This window comes from Solea senegalensis, linkage group LG2 (genome assembly GCF_019176455.1).
Source record: "Solea senegalensis isolate Sse05_10M linkage group LG2, IFAPA_SoseM_1, whole genome shotgun sequence".
In the NCBI taxonomy this organism is placed as follows: Eukaryota; Metazoa; Chordata; class Actinopteri; order Pleuronectiformes; family Soleidae; genus Solea; species Solea senegalensis.
The window spans coordinates 17,739,298-17,757,119 of NC_058022.1; the positions used below are offsets into that span (position 1 = coordinate 17,739,298).

At 38.3% G+C, this 17,822-nt stretch overlaps 1 protein-coding gene across 1 annotated transcript; it reads left to right on the forward strand.

Annotated features, from left to right (window-relative positions):
* The first annotated feature begins 1,460 nt into the window (after window positions 1-1,460).
* On the forward strand, window positions 1,461-17,804 carry slc15a2 (solute carrier family 15 member 2). The gene is made up of 22 exons (XM_044017842.1): window positions 1,461-1,896; window positions 3,544-3,631; window positions 4,468-4,609; window positions 5,651-5,743; window positions 6,034-6,133; window positions 6,405-6,495; window positions 6,587-6,664; window positions 7,716-7,798; window positions 7,901-7,984; window positions 8,102-8,191; window positions 9,335-9,379; window positions 9,621-9,656; window positions 10,035-10,123; window positions 10,636-10,717; window positions 11,570-11,695; window positions 13,142-13,306; window positions 13,506-13,552; window positions 13,727-13,834; window positions 14,608-14,707; window positions 14,796-14,939; window positions 15,451-15,555; window positions 17,077-17,804. Exons 1-22 carry the CDS (start codon window positions 1,888-1,890, stop codon window positions 17,293-17,295), a joined length of 2,124 nt encoding a protein of 707 aa, XP_043873777.1. The 5' UTR covers window positions 1,461-1,887; the 3' UTR covers window positions 17,296-17,804.
* Window positions 17,805-17,822: the final 18 nt, after the last annotated feature.

The window sequence follows — 17,822 nt, forward strand, 5'->3', positions numbered from 1 at the left end:
GAGTGATTTAATAATAGATTAAATGTGTCAATATAAGGATGTTTTTTATTGTGTATCATTCCATATCCAAACAAGCACTTTTTTTGGAATATCATCAGGAATATCTTTATAGCAATATTAGGATGGAATATTGTGCTATAATGTTCAGCTCATATTGCCCACCTACTACTGAACAATTGTTTTTTATCTTTAGACTGGCGCCCCCTTGACCAGACTAGATGCTCATTGACCCCCAGGTCATTTAAGTTTGACACCCCTGGCCTACATGAAAAGAAAAATGTTCCACAGTGTAGATATGTTGCTCGCACATTTTATGGACACTGTGGCCTGACTGGAGGCCTGCATCATACTTTCAGAGGTCCACTATAGTCCACATGACATAAAGAGTGTTTAGTTTCTAATGCATAGAACCTAAGAGGACGTACACAAGCACTTGCCAAACATACATGCTGACTGTGCACACTCCCCACAGCATGATGTCTTCCAGTCCAGTTGGTGGTACACTAAGAAGAATCATGTTATCTTAGACACTTAGTTGAGGTTATGAGGACATCAAATATGTCTTGTTGAGACAAACAGCCACAAACCAAGCAGAAAAAAGATGAGCTGCTCTGTTGTTGTCTGTTGTGTCATGTTCCATGTCGTTGCTCATTGTCGTCGCACTGGTGCATCGCGACGCTATGTATCTCACTGATGTGAGACTGAAAGTATATTTCTCAGTTGAAACGCAAGCCTGACTGAGGGCTTTACTGTTCCAAACCGTACTGTACTGTACTGTACTAAACTGAACCTTTGCATCATGGTCCCTGGACTCGCTGGAGAGACTGTGTCTCTCAGCTGGCCTGGGAACGCCTCGGGATTCCACAGGAAGAGCTGGACAAAGTGACCTGGGAGACGGAAGTCGGGGCAGAAAAGTTCATATGCAAAAATAAACAGCAGTTGTAGGTTTTGGTTCCTATTCTCACCGTGTATATACTGTAGATAAAAACTGCCCAGTGCTTCCATTCAATCAAAACCAAGGTATTGCCTTGTTTTCTTTTTATTTGATACTGGTGAGTCTTTGGTACTTTTACATTTCTCACACAACAGGAACGTGATCAGGTGTTGGTGATAAATAGCTTAATAAATTGACCTCACAAACAGAGTAGTCAAAGCTCTGTGCTACTCTGTGCTACTAATATATATATATATGTATATATATATATACATATATATATATGTATGTATATATATATATATGTATATATATATATATATATATATATATATATATATATATATATCAGATCGGAATATACACATACATCTTACTTAGCGTTTAGGAATTTTTAGTTCTTTTTTTTTTTTGCACCCTTAAATCTCCCTCGACCCATGTGTGAGTCACGAGCCAGTCTTTGGAAATGACTGACTTAAGCCATCATGACAAAGATTGTAGAACCACACACACACGCACGCACGCACGCACACACACAGTAGTTTTGGCCAGTGTGACTCTTATCACCCCTCAGTCTGGAGGTTTGGAGTAAACAACGACACTTTCGTACGACTCGAAGCTGCTGCGCCACTTCATCTAACGGACTCTATGTTCGGCAGTGAGTCAAAAACACTTTACTTTTTGGTGGGGGTTCCAAACTCGTGTGTTTTCTACCTCTTGCTTGAGTCTTCAACGACTTGATCCGCGGGATTCAGTGGAGGCAGCTCGTGCTCGTGCGAGGTTTGATGGTGGAAGATTAACTTAAAGTTGAGCTTTAGCAGCATAAATGACCGCGCTGTTCCAGCCGTGACCACAGAGAGAGAGAGAGAGAGGAGTGGGACGGACTTGGATGTTATTCAGCGGTTCTTGGTGCAACTGTAGACATCTGAAATCGCATCAACAAACAAGCAAACATGACCAAGGTAAACACCCTCAACGCTTCTTCTTCGTGGCACATGTTGTTTTTTTTCCCCCATTGTGTATTTTGGCTGTTAACACGTTGAAATGATATTCAAATCCACTGTTGGTGGAATTATGTGGGACTGGATTCGCGTGGACGCTTCAAAAGTTCGTCAAAAGAGAATTGAACACGTTTCTCTAAGTTGAGAGAGTTTGTCGTTCGACTCATTCAGCTTTTCTTCACTTCACCTCTAACAGCAGAGAGTGAGATGATGCAACAGGCGCAGCAGCAGCAGCAGCATCTTCGACAGGAAATACAGTTTGCATAAATCTAGTGCCACATGTACTGTAATGTAATTATGACCTTTATAGCGACTGCGAGTCACTCGTGATTAAATTCATTCCTGTAGGTAAATGTGCAGCAAACTCTTTGCACTTTTGTTTTTGTTCGATGGGTTTTGAAGAAATCTGATTATAAATCAATGTAATAATCCATTAATCGGGTTGAATATTTTTTCAATAAGAAAGCAAATTATCCGGTTTATTTTACTTTGTTTGATGGCTTCCATCCTCCAGTATGCACGGAGTATTAGGGCCACGTGAAAAGTTGAAATAAAGTAAAAAAGATAAAACAGCATGAATTCTGAGATTAAAGTCAGAATTCTGAGATTAAAGTCTGAATACTGAGATGAATGAAAAAGTCGGAATTCTGATATTAAAGAAAAACAAAATTCTGTGATTAAAGAAAGTCAGAATGTAAAGAAAAAAGTCAGAATTCTGAGATTAAAGAAAAACAAAATTCTGTGATTAAAGAAAGTCAGAATTCTAAGAAAATAGTCAGAATTCTGAGATTAAAGAAAAACAGAATTCTGAGATTAAATGAAGACAGAATTCTGTGCTTAAAGAAAGTCAGAATTCTAAGAAAAAAGTCAAAATTCTGAGATTAAAGTCAAAATTTTTTCTCAGAATTCATGCTGTTTTGTTTTTCTTGATGAATTATTATTACACATCTTATTCTACAGACTCATCATGACAGACAATCATGATGTAAAAATTACCATTCCCTCTGATATTGCGAATCATATCACAATTGCATTTCCTGTCAAAATAATCGCAATTAGTTATTTATTCAAAATTGTTCAGCCCTACGAGCTATCCATCATGAAACATTTTTTTCTGGATTTTGATTTTACGGATTACGTTACATTTCATTTTATTGTTTTTATTTTGTTTTATTGCTGTGCAATTTCATGTGCTTATTGCTTTTTATTGCCGCGTTTTGTTTGCCTCCCATTTATCATTTCGGTTCTGTAAAACACTTTACAGCTGTGTTTTGAAAGGTGCTGTAGAGATGAAAAAAATGCATTACCATTACATCAGAAATTGTATGAAACTGTGTTTAGTCATCATTAATCAACAGCATTGCCAGTATGACATTAAATGTAAATTATTACATTACAGTAGGTGATTTCCTGGGAAATAGTACATATTATTTATTTCTAACCTAACTTATGAGTAATGGACTAACAGAGGAGGTGTGCATCTATGTCAAATTTGATGGTAAACTCATCAGTGTGGTCACAGCGTTTGGTTTATTAATGTCACATACTCTGTGTTGTCATTCAAAAAGTGTTGATTCTCATCCAGTGAACAAACTTTGCCTTTTTCAGAAACTATGTGGGACCAATTACCCGACCAGCATCTGCTTCATAGTGGTGAATGAGTTCTGCGAACGCTTTTCCTACTATGGCATGAAAGGTACATGGGAAAGAAACTGGGCAGCATGTGTGTGTGTGTGTGTGTGTGTGTTTGTAGATAATGTAGATCAATCTAAAGAACAGGAGTCCATGTGTTCACAGAGCAGATTTCAGGGTCTTTGAATTTAACTGCAAGTTAACCATGTCATAAAGTCAAATGGCAGCCGATAGTCAGCTTGTTAAATCGGTTTACAGAGTGTGAGTCAGTGAGAGGAAAATAGGGAGCTTAAGGCTAAAGTCTTTGTCTTCACCTCACATGACATCACATCACATCACAGGATTACATGTTTGTCAAGTTGCTTCAAACCATGTATCCACACAGACATGAATACATCAAATAAAACAAAGCTTCCTCATGTCTCATGATCTGGAACTAGAAGAGGTTTTATCCCCTTTTGTTTCTTGTTGAATGACATAAAGTACACGGTCAATGGTAAATAATTCAGCATGGCTCTTATTTATGTGTAGTGATATGTAATGTGTGCTGGTACCAACATTAAACAGTGATGTTAATGACCTTAACAGCTCTCTTTTAACATATTTTGCAATTAGATGTTTATTCAAACGTTGGACTACATTTCATGGCAGATATTTCCATCACATGTAAACACAAACCATGTGCATCATGTTACCTGTGAATTCACATTTCAATTTACAAGGTTTAAATAATGATTCTGACTGGCACACACCCATCCTGTGGTGTTCTGAGGGTTGAAACAAAACAGTTTTATCATTTAAGAAAATTGAGGCTGTTGTTGTTTTGGTTGATGTATTGACACGTTAAGTGCTGGTGCACTGGATCACAGCTCATTTATATTTGTGTGTGTCTGTTCACAGCGGTGCTGACACTCTATTTCCTCTCCTACCTCAAATGGGACAAGGACCTCTCCACTGCCATCTACCATGCCTTCAGCAGCCTCTGCTACTTCACACCCATCCTGGGAGCTCTCATCGCTGACTCCTGGCTTGGAAAATACAAGTGAGACCCAGAGTCCTTTTGGACGCGTATATGCACTATGGCGTTACTTTAGCCAAATTTACTAAAAACATTAGCATCGGGCCCAAAATCATCACAACAAAATAGAGGAGATGAGTTCAGTTATGATAGATTCAATATTAGAATGCAAGTGTGCAGTTTGTGCCAAAACATGAAGGTGCACGGGTGCAGGTAACAGTGGAGATGAATCCCTCTGACCACACGAACACACAAACACAGCTACTCTTCTTAGGACACACATTGACGTCCATACATTTGGACAGCCGAGGCCAAAACATTGTCCCTAACATGTCTCTGGAGGTTCTCAGTCATCCAGGTCATTGTCATCTTCAGTAGTTAGTTGTTGTCAACTGGACACACTTGAGATCATTTGAAGACATTTCACTTCACATCCAAGAGGCCTCTTCAGTTCTGAATAACCGGTGGATACTGGTCTAGCGAGTCATTACATTAAACTATGCAGGTCATTCAACCAGTGACCCAGTTGGAGGTGTCTCTGAATGAGGGTTGTTAGGGTCTCCTGAGGGACTCAGTCTGCTATTGTGAGTACTGCTGATGAGAATGTTTTGGCCAGTGAACAAAGATGGCTTGAAAGAAGAGTAAGTAACTCATTTGCATTAACCTGGAGAGAACATCACTAATCAGAGGAGGTGGCCTAAGACTGTATCTCTCAGGTGACCCTTTACAACCCTCATTCTCACCTCAACTCAGGCGAAATTAGACAACCTGAAACTGGGTCGGGGGTGAATGACCTGCATTGTTAAACTTAATGACTCTTCAGACAGATATCTAGCCTACAGAGGCTGCATACCTGGATTTTACCACTATTTAGTCAGACCTGAAGAAGCCTCTTGGATAAGAGATGAAATATCTTCATGCTAGCTACTGATGATTAGTGCTTTAACTTGAACTCTAAACTTCACCTAACCACAATTCAAATATTAGTATATATACAGACACATATATCTTTTATAAACATAAGTGTGTTGCTCTGAATGCACATCATCAGTCTGTTCCCCGCAGGACCATCATCTACCTCTCCATCGTCTATGTGATCGGCCATATCGTCAAGTCAGTTGGAGCCATTCCCAGTGTGGGAGACAGCACTGTGCACATGTAAGTTACAATCCAGTCACTGTGACTAGGCTCAGTCCTGGTACAGTGATTTTAGAAGACAAAAGTGATGTGAGCAGTGAATAATTTATCAGTACTTCTAATAAATCATGAATGAATCAGTTTTTTTTTTATTATGACAAGTTCTCAGGGCCCACGGCGAATACTTTAAAACCTAAATAAATCCAGTTTACTTCTGTGGAAGTGAAACCGGAAGTGTCAACAGGCCAATGCATCAATATATACTGTATTTATTGTATTATGTTAGATTTACTGTGTGTTTGGTGTTGCAGTGCTTTGTCCATGGTGGGTTTGATACTCATAGCCTTCGGCACCGGAGGAATCAAACCATGCGTTGCAGCGTTTGGAGGAGACCAGTTTGATGAGGAACATGTAAGACACTGCCCTTCTTCTTTATTTTAGGATATGAAAGTAGTGCCACCTCTGTGGTTGGTGTTGTCTAGAGTAGACCATATCAGAGTTAAAAGCAGAGATATGACAGTAATATAAAGTACATAAATTGTCATTGTGTCACTGTGTCATCCTGATTTCCAGCCCTCTTGTGGCTTAAGACGGACCGTTGCAGCTTTAAATGATTATAAAAACTGAGGAAAAACATGGATGACACAAAATTCTACTGACACTGATTGTTTGTTATCTCCAGACAACTGAGAGGCAGAAATTCTTCTCTATTTTCTACATGTCAATCAATGCAGGAAGCGTCCTGTCTACATTAATCACACCCTTATTGAGAGGTGAGCATTTACATATATTCAACACAAGATTCTCTGTGGGTCTATATACAGTCACGGCATTGAAACCATGAATGGTTGTTTACTCCTGTAGGTGATGTGCAGTGTTTCGGTGGTGACTGCTATGCCCTGGCCTTTGGGGTTCCTGCAGCTCTGATGGTTGTGGCTCTTGGTGAGTGTTTTTTTTCACCTTCAATGCAAGGTAGCATTTGAAATCTTTTATCTGTCACATTTCAGACGTTCAGCTTTTGACAGACTGGGCTTCCTGTTGATCAAGGGCACTCTACATTATCCCTGACAGTCAATTTTCCCTGCCTCTGTATCCCTGTCACTGCTGATCTTTTTCTGTGAGTCATGCTTGGCTGACCACTCACTGTGAACACAAACAGTGCTGTTACCAGAGAGGCCACTGACAGATGACAGTAGGGCCAGGCAATGTAGGGGTTTCAGTGTTAGTGGCCTGAAGTGTGTTTACAACATGTTATTACTATTTCATAAGCTGAAACTAAAAATGTCATTAAAAGGTAAAACAGTGGTTTATAATATGTTTACATGCAAGTTAAAAGTCAGATTGTAGTGGGACTAAGACAATAATTCAGTTCTCTTGTCATGTAAGCATGTTAGTCAAACTAAAATTGAGCTAGTCTTAGTCGGACTAACATACCTGGATAATTCGATTCATAGTCCGATTACTCCAGCATGTGTACTCTCAGTCGGACTGGAGTCAGACTTGGCGTTCTGTGGCAGCATCTTTCTTCAGACAACACAGCAACCACAAGAGCAATGCTTGATCGAGTTTGTATCACGACACGTACAGCAGGTACAAAACATACAGAACCATGGCATGATCCATCTCACCATCCATCTTGCTGCACACTCATTTGTTGTTCTGTGAAGAAAAGGTCAACAGCCAACTGATTCAATACAGACTGGCTTATAGAGAGAGAGATACAGTCAATAAGTCAAATATCTCCTCTGCATGTATACTCAGACACGACAAGTTGTCCGATTGCCTGTCTGAGTCAGACTATGACCTTAGCTTGATTAAACTGTGCATGTAAACGTACCGAGTGTTAGTTGCTGCTCTTTTGTCCATCAAATTCAGGCAGATATGATATGAGGCTAAAAGAGCAATTGTTTTCAAAACATCTAAACAATTTCCAACATAAACTGTATTTGTCACCACTCTGGTTCCACTCTAACCCCTCATTCATCCTGGACAGTTGTCTTCATTGGTGGCAGTGGGTTGTACAAGAGGAATCCTCCCCAGGGAAACATCATGTTGCAAGTCTGCAAGTGCATTGGAGTGAGTTATCGCCCAGTTATCCCTGGTCACATCAGATGATTTATTAAAGTACTTACTGTTTCTGTCTGAAATATTAATTTTGCTTTTGTTTCAATTCTGCAGTTTGCCATCAAAAAACGCTGGAAGAGCTCAAAGAATGACCCTAAGAGGAAGCACTGGCTGGATTGGGCTGAGGAGAAGTACCCGGTAACTAAAGGAGTACTATTATTTTTGCATACTCTTTCATGCAAAAATTGATAACTGACTTGAGTTTTTAGTGTATCATTAATCCATTGTGACGCTGGTGCTGGTTTCTGTTACCAGAAACGTCTCATCCAGGAGATTAAGATGTTGCTGCGGGTTTTGGTGCTCTACATCCCACTGCCGATGTTCTGGGCTCTGTTTGATCAGCAGGTATGTGCAGACAAAGGGCAAAAAGGCAACACACTATGTTTTACACAAATATATTTCATACAACATACTTAAGTACAAAATAAGCTCTTGGTGGTCTGTTGGTCCACACTTGTGGCCACATTCAGGTAGAGGTATATGAACCAGTGATCTATTAAGGAAAGCAATTCTCTGTTATCTTTAAGTAAAACCTACAAAAAAAAAAACATTTTCATTCTGTAGAACATATACAGGGTTCTTCCTGTATAACATCTTTTGTTTACAACCACATTACTGCAAAGCAAATGAAAACTAAACTAAGCATTTAAACAGAGCCTTGTTTTAAATTCCCTTTTCAATAATAAGTCTGGTATACAACCCTAGTAAAGAATGTATTGAATGGCTGCTTAAGGGTAACTAGCTGAGTAATGACAGATGAAATGTATTTGCCAAAATGTCAAATGACTGCTTTATAAAAGGAGGTGCCAGCAAAGCACTCTGTATACTGCACATTTTCCTATCATTCCAGAATTAAATTCTCATAATTTCCCACTTTTTTCATTCTGTAATGGTATAAACCCCAAGCAGAATATTTTTTTGTTCTAAAGCTGGAGTAAGTTAACCCTTAGCAACACAAAGCATTTCGGCTGCTTTTTTCCATTAACAACATCATTAATTAAAGTGTACAGTATATACACAGGCTATAAGAATGTGCAATATAGAGTATTTTATATCCTTTTTTCAGCACAGAGCAATCTGAAGAAACATAAACATAACAATTATTGCTACTTTATATCACTACTAAAGTTGCAATATTAATGAATCGTAACTTTGACTCAATAAGAATATGAAAAAACTTAAAGCCTGAATAATGACCTATAAACACACCCCACAGGATGTCCATATAAGGAGTTGTGTATTATTCGAACAGCATTTAACATGGGTTAAGAACCATCTAATTGCCCATCTAAATCCTGAAGCCACATGTAACTTTCCCTGATTTCATTGTTTCCTGAATTCAGTATTTATTTCAAAAGGACTGATTCTGGTAAGTGCGTGAGGATTCTTCAAAATTGGCCCCCACAGGAGAACAAACAAGTCTGCAAGCTAACCATTGATGCTATTGCCTGAAAGTACACTAACAGTCAGTGCTTGTCTTTGCTGCAGGGCTCCCGCTGGACCCTTCAAGCCACCAGAATGAACATGGCTTTTGTAAGTGTTCAAAAAGTGTCCATAAAACACTGGTGTCAAAATTTCAATCACCACATTCCTTACTGCTGTACTTGAGGGTGAGGGTATTGTTACAATTTGTTGTTTTATTTCAGTGATGTTCATTGTTTACAGCCTTTGAGAAATCACGCACAGATGGAGTTTAATCATTTCTCATCAGATTTATGAAGTCAAAGTTTAAGTGGCTGTTCTATAAATCCAAATTCCTGTTGTTTTATTACAGGGAGAAGCCTTTGTTATTAAGCCAGATCAAATGCAGGTATGTGCAGCACCTTCTGCTTCTGTTCTCAGATTTTAATCCAGTTCATGATGTCACCATATAGCATCAAGGCTAGAGAATATATATACGTATATATACAGTATATGTATAAGTATAAAAAAAAGGCAGAAAGACAATAAAAGACAAACTAAACTAAACTAAAAATAAAAAGTCTAGTCTTTAGTATACTGAGTCACCATCATCATTGTCCTGTCATGAAAATAATACAGCTGTTTATAACAGCAATCTGGCCATCACTTTACAGGTTAATTAGAATCCTTGTTAGTGTCTTTATTTTCATGTAACTCAAACATTCATGGCTTTTATGAGTCTAGGTAAGGTTTTATAGACTCATTTGTTTCCCTCTCTGGTGTTTAGATGTTGAACGCTCTGCTGATTCTTATTTTTGTGCCCATCTTTGACCTCGGCATATATCCGCTCATTGGCCTCTGCAGAATCAACCTCACGTGAGTTGACACCTGTTGTTTTGGATATTCTCGTCTTTATGGCAGTCTTAACTATTAAAGAAAAGCCTTTTATACTGGGAAAATGAGCCACATGACCTTTCGTTTATATCCTAGGGATCCATCTCAGTATTGATGATAGTTAACTAAATAAACAAATAAAATTAGAAGAAAAACTAGATAAATAGTTAACAAATAAAATAAAGCACAACACAGTTTATAGCAAAACACAAGGTCTAAAATAAATGTTTCATCGTCGGCTTCTCAGGAAAATAAACTAAAACCAAAATCAGAAGTGCAAATCGTTTTTTTAAATGTACAAATAAAACAGAGATTGTTCATAATTACTGAATCCATTCATTTATTAAAGAGATTAGTGCAGGTTGTACACGTTTGTAACAGATGACAGTAAGTCAGTGAGGCAGGCAGACAAGACCGACTTACTAATATTAAACATACTAATTTCAGCAGTAAATGCCTGAAGGTTTATAATATTGTTGACTGTCTATCAACAGGCCTTTGAGGAAAATTGCTGCTGGGATGGTTTTTGCAGCTTTTGCCTTTATAGCAGCCACAATTGTGGAGGTGAACGTTGTGGTATGTATGAGCAATACATACATAAAGAGATACATGTTACTAAAACCTTTATGTATGTACACACAAAATGGCATTACATACATGCACTCCTATCCAGAACTCATGAAATACATGTACACAGACTGAAAGCTGAAAGTAGAACATGTGTTGTTATAATGAAAATTAGAAATACTGTGTGAACCTTGTAGTCAACATATTTTAGCCAAATTGGAGGGATGTCAGTGTTGATTGGGTACTTTTTCTTTAGCTGCTAGCTTTTGCGATAGAGTTACATATTGAACAGGTACTTCACAACATTATTTGGTCCGAATGTTTGCTCAGTATCTTATGAAAAACACTTGACATGCTAATAACATTTCCTTCACCACAGTTTACTTTTCAGACATTAAGGCAAATGTTTGTATGCTAACAGTCTAAACTGAGATATCAAGATATCAAGCGTCCTGCTAGCATGATTACTGTTAGCATCCAAATGTTAGCATTTGGCCCAAAGTACAAAGTGTATTAGTCTTTTTAAGCTTTGCCCACATTTATTGCCATGTACAATACCATTTTTATTTCACGTTTTCACTCTCTCAGATTAATGGGCACAGCAGCCATTTTAACATGTTTCAGCAGGAAAAGCACAGGTGTTACTGATCACATCATCACTTGGGGCTGTTCAATTCATAGAAGTCAGTACAGGGAACCAACAAGCACCCTGAAACTAAACCTAAAAGAAAGCTAAATAGAACTCAGCCATCATTAATTTGATTAACTTGCATCTGCTATTTCCTACTGTCATTAGTCAAAAAAGGGCCGACTGGCAGCATTGTCTTACTAATTGCTCTAATATTCTTCTCTATGTGTTAGAAAACAGTAGTGGATCCTGCACCTGCAGGACATTGTCTCCTGCAGACCTTTAACTTGGCAAAAGGTGATATCAACGTGATCATTCCTGACAATGACCTGTATCCAGAGCCAATCCCATATCTTCAGGTAATCAAAGGAGAGGAAGGAAAAACAAATGTTGGTGCCACTATAAAATAAGACATATCTTTAATAAAATAATGGTTTATAATGAGGTTATTTGGTTAACAGGTTAAGTAGGTCATTAATGCAAATAATGAATTAGCACGTTTGTTGAAAGTTATTGTGATAGTTGTTAAATGCTATTAACTCATTAAATATCTGGTAAAGCTGGTAGAATGGTAACTGGAGAAGAAATAGTATACTTAGAGATCTGAGCCTTCACTTTTAAAATACATGTGGGCTCACTTTACCCTTTTGTCTGGTGTTATAGCAAATGAATGATTTATATAGTGTTGCAACATAAAATAATAGCCTTATCATAAACCATATATAGTATAAATACTTTATTAAAATAGTCTTATTGACCATATGTTCCTTTAATTGTCAGCATGTAGTGGGATTTGTCTGCTTTTCATTTCAAACTCAAGATCATAGACTTCATATTTACCAGAGACTGTGTGAGAGTGTTTGTCCCGTGAAAGAGTGTCAGTGTGAAATTACTCAGTCAGTAGCAGCACATAGAACAAATATTATGACTAGAACATAAGGGAAATGGAACACATGAAGTAAATAATGTCACAGTAAACCAGAGGAGTAGGAGGAAGAAGTAAAGGATGACATGTGTACGTAGTTTGTCAAAGCATAATACACACAGCAGTTAACATGTGCACAAAAGCCTGAGGTCAGTGATAAAACTGTTGACTCAGAGTAAATGTGCTTTTTTGTGTTTGTCTTTGGCAAAGCCCTGAAGACATTGAAATTTCTTTTTTGTACTACTGCTACTGCTGCAGCGAAAAACGTTCCGACGTTTCCTTCCCATATTCTATGGCTAATTGGCGTCTTCATTTGAAGGAATATGTCACGTGACGTTTATGGTTCTCATTTTCAAAATTGTCAGGGAAGATGTCATTTAATTTAATTTCATAAAATTACATTTGAATATTTCTAATATTGTTTATGAAGTATAATATGCAAAAGTAAGGTTTTGTTATGTTCCATATAAAGAATATTTTAGGTGTCCATTTAGAGGATGCCATTCTGACCCAGCTTTTGTAATGAGATGGACGTTGAGAGTGGCCACTCCCTCCAGACATAGCTTATGCTGATGTGTAGACTGTTGTCCCATGGCATAAACTCAAACTGTGCTACTGTACCTGGAAGTTCTTGGTCAGTTCTCTGCATGTGAATTGGACAAGGAATTTTCTCTGTATACAAATTCACATTTTCATTTAACGGTCATTTTCTGAGGTTGATAGAGTTAATTCTATTCCTGATTTGCCTCTGTGATTCATAAGAGAATGTTGCCTTGAGACATGTATGTGCAAAGCTGAACTAAAACTCCACCCTCTCGCACTTATTTATGTATTGTGTTTAATATAATGATTTTTTTTTTTTTTTATCTCTCTGTGTCAGGATCCTCCTCAATATAAAACGCTTGCACTGGGGACGTCCAGCAAGAATTTAACAATACAGGTGACTTTCAATGGAACAGCCTCAGACTGTAAACAGTATTTTAAGCAACAAAAGGCCTACAGTCTCATCTTCTACACCGAGCCTACTGGAATTCAATGCAAACTTGTGAGTGAAGTACTTCCAAATCCTTCCACATTGTCCCCCCCCCCAATCACCTTCAGCTTAATGATACTATTATTTAACCAAATGGAATTTGATGCAGATTTGTACAGGGAAACTTCTACAAGACTGAAAAGTCAAACTATTTGCCAAAACTGTATTTTGAATTTGATATTATTGAGGTGATTTCACGTTTATCATCTAGGTGGAAGACTTCATTAAGAAAAATGAAGATGGGAATCCTCGTGTCAGGTACATTTTGTTTATTGTTAAAGCTTCAGGGTCATTTTTATACATACACTCTAAAGAATTTAGAGCTTCTTTGGCCTCAAAATCAATACATATGATACATACATATTCAATACAATATATATTTCCCTATGATTGATTGGTGATGTTTTACACTTGCTTCGGAACATTTTTCAGGTTCCTCAACACACAGCCAGAAGCATTTAACCTAACTGTTGGAGATGTGACTTTCCCTGTGCCCTCGGGTCACAGTATGTCTGAAAACAAGACTGTGGAGCGGGGAGAGTGAGTACAACTGGGAGGGAGGTTGAAGCTATGGTTTAGCCCAGTATAAAGAGCTGGAATCTTGAAGACACCTCCCTTCGAGCTGCTTATTAACAAGTTTTCTGTAAATCAGTGCAACTTTACAGTGTGGATGTATTTCCTTATCTTCAAGTTAATTTGACAGTAATTAAATACAAAATAATTAGATACATTTTTTTTAGAAGAAGATTCTGAATTTGACCAACACATTGTCCATGCCAGACGTGTCTGCAGAGTGAAATCACATCACTGGGTTCACCCAGGCTCAGTAAAAATTTATCAAAGTTTGAGTTTAACCGGTTAAGGTGAACATTTAGAAGCTGACAAGATAGCTATCTTTCAACTTGTGAGATGGTGTGCTGGAAAATGTCCAAAAGTATGGGGAAAAAAATAATTATTTTAGTATCAAATGGAAGTGGGGTGATACACTATAGTTTTCTTTCTTTTTTTTTTAAATCATCATGCTTGAGAAGACTGGAATTTTTATACAAGGTTGCAGTGCCAGATCTCCAATGCAATAAACCAGTCAGATCAGCATTTTTCATTTCCAGTAAAAGACGAAGTTTGAACTTCCCTGTCAATAGATTGCAGCTCCTGTTGACTCATAAATGAGTGTTGCAGGGAGGATTTTTGTAGCCTGACTTAGAAGTTAGCATCACCTTAAAAGTCAAATAGCTTGTCATTAGCCTCAGAAACCTTTGTGCCTTTCTAATTCATGTCATCATTTATACTGTATCTCTCCTTCCACTGGGTAGTTACTCATCTGTCAGCTGCAGCCCCCTAGCAGAGAAGTGCTCAACTCTGGACCTGGGCCTGCTGGACTTTGGAGCGTCCTACACCATCATACTCACCGAGGTCAGGATTCTTGTTGCACAAACAAGCAGCATTTTATACGAAGATCATAGAAGTTGTGCATGCTCACCACCTGTTTATGCTTCGTCAGGTATTGGATAAGTTTGACGCTAAGAAGATGGTGGACGTGAATGCCAACAACGTGCACATTGCCTGGCAGATCCCTCAGTACACCCTCATAACTGCTGGAGAGGTCATGTTCTCCATCACAGGCCTGGAGTTCTCCTACTCACAGGTTTGTCATCATCCTCATGGGGTGACGATGACACTGTGATGCTTGTTTTCTAACCCCTCAATTTGATGTTGACTGTCCTGCACTCTCAAGGAGTTTTTTTGATAATGAATCCCCATCAACTGCCAAATTGTACAAGTTCTTTTGCAATACTTTACTTCATGGTTCCAAATGTATTTGCACCATCAGAGTGTTGCAGGCATTAACATTTCCTTGAAATATGGCTTAATATAAAATATGACTAAGCTTAACTGTTCCCTTTTCTAAACCACTGACGCCTACGGTAATGGGTGTTTGAAAGTAAAATCCTTTTTGAAGGTTTTGAACACATGTTTGGAGGAATAGTTGTTTCATGGAAAACGAAGGGCCCGTTTAGTAAATGTAATCGCATTTCTCTCGATAACTTTTAGACATTTGGTGTTTCGTTAACAATTTTGTTGCCCAACATCCATCATCTTTTTCACAGTAATGACTTTTTGCTGCCATATTTAGTAATTAAATGTCTCCCGTGCAGGCTCCAACCAACATGAAATCAGTCCTGCAGGCTGGCTGGCTGCTCACTGTTGCTTTTGGGAACGTGATAGTGCTAATTGTGGCCGAGGGTGCAGGGCTGGAACAGGTAAGGACTCATCAAATGTAGATCAAATTAAATGATTAATGATGGATCCGTTCCATTGTCTCAGTTTTTCAGGTCGCATGCTTATGCGATAGTAAAGTTCTCAGTAAAATGTGTTGTGCAAATTTGTCACAGACGAGCGAGAGGAGGAAAATTAGAAGGATAGTGGACAGTGGCGGGACGAGCCGACGCGTGCAGCGTTTGTTTACAAGAGAAGCGGAAGTGAAGCTTCTTTTTTTGCTGTGCATGTCAAAATAGTTCATTCCCACTGAAAGCTTGATGCATGTGAACTCACACCACAATCCGATCATTTCATTTAGCGTCCATAGAAACGATGGAACGGTAAATTCCAATCGGAACAAATCTTTTTGGAATGAAGACATTTTGCCTCCGTAAACATAGTTACTGTGACTGTTTTTTTTTATGTTAATATCGGTGTGTTTGATGTACGAACGGCCACTGTTACTATTACACAACATTCTGTTCATTTATATACGTTTTTACATCAGACATAAATTGTTTGTCTCTTTGTGGCACTGTGATGGACTGGTGACCTGTCCAGGGTGTACCCCCGCCTTTCACCCTGTGGGATTAGCACTAGCACCCCTTGCGACCCTCATGTGGAGGATTAGGCGGTAGAAGATGAATGAATGAATGAATGAATGAATACAGATTTTGGAATAATGACGTAATAATAACAATGACAACTAATGACAGGTTTAAAAAATTCAGTGGGAGGAGGTGGAAGTGGCTCTTAAAGTATATATACCTGTCACACACTGGTGCCCTTATTACGTCACATGCCAAATTTCAAGCTGGTCAAGCAAATCGTTGGAAAGTTATGCAATTAAAAGTTTTCATAGATATTTGCTTCTTGCACTCAGTGGACGATTGTTGTGTTTTCTCCTCATCAGTCCACACATTCCTCCTTTCATCTGTAAATTGCAGTAGCTTGACTGACATTCCACTAATGAGATTTCTAAATGTCCTCCTTTATTTGGCTGTTTTCATTGAACTTTACCTTTAATTGATACACCGTGTTTTCCACCTCCCTCAAACATTACAAGACAGTCCAAGTCTGCGATATTACAAGATTGTTTTTACTCCTCTGTGCATCCACTCGTGTCACGCAGGGATTGAAAAATGTGCATTAAAACAGGGTCACGTTGTCCTGACAGAACTGAACAGCACCATCGTTATTGTAATCATTAACACCTGTTAATGTCTGTCATGAAAGATGTAAAAAAAAAAAACTTTCAAAATACAAGGAAGGTGAACACCTTTTATTTTATTACTTAAAGTGGTAAAAAGTCACCTTGTGTAACAGTTAAGTGTCGTTATATCACGTTAGAATCTGACATTCTGTTGAAACTGCCGTTGCGTCATTCTGTAATTACACGGGTGAACTCTGTCATTTCGTTGTTCTTCATTTGACGATCAAGTTCTATTACTACGACGTTGCTGGGTTGTTGAGTCTTTCTCCACCGGTTGCAGTTGACATTCTAACTGTGTTTGTTGTCATAGTGGAAAGAGTTCCTGCTGTTTGCCGGCCTGCTGTTGGGCGTCTGCATCATCTTCTCCATCATGGCCTACTTCTACACCTACGTCGACCCCGATCAGCTGCAAAAAATGCACCTGGACGATTCAGGGAAGGAGGAAGGTGATGATGCTAATGATGATGATGAGAAGAAAAATCATAATGGCATCCAGCTGGAGAAGACGAGAAAGTCCACTCGTTTTTAACTGTGCCACATTACAGAGGTTAAGTACTGAGTCAGACACTTTTTTTTTTTTGTGGTGTTTTTTATGTACATTTTCTTTTTTTTTTTTGTAAAAATGAAGCCCTAAGACGTTGGACCCTTGTTGTGGTGTGAAGTCCAGTGTTTTCTTTTGTGTAACAGTCCAGTCCCTTCAATATGTATCAGTGTACCAGCGTCATATTGTTTAAAAGAGGCAGCGTTAAATGATCAAGAATGATTTACAACGCTGTAGATATTTGTCGCATATTAACATCATGTCAAGTTTTTCCTGTGACGCTAAATAATAATCATAACACTTATTAACTGAACATAGAGGAGTGGTTTAAAGTTTACAATGTGTACCTTTAATAATATTGAAGAAACTGTGGTTTTGCACGTTGTAACCAATAGTCATTCAGCATCATGTAACATTAGAGCCAACTATAATACAGCTTTTATTCTTTAAGAAAGTTTTTTTTTTCTGTGATTTAAGTGACGCAGCAACCTTCATTTGTGTTATTTTGTGTTATC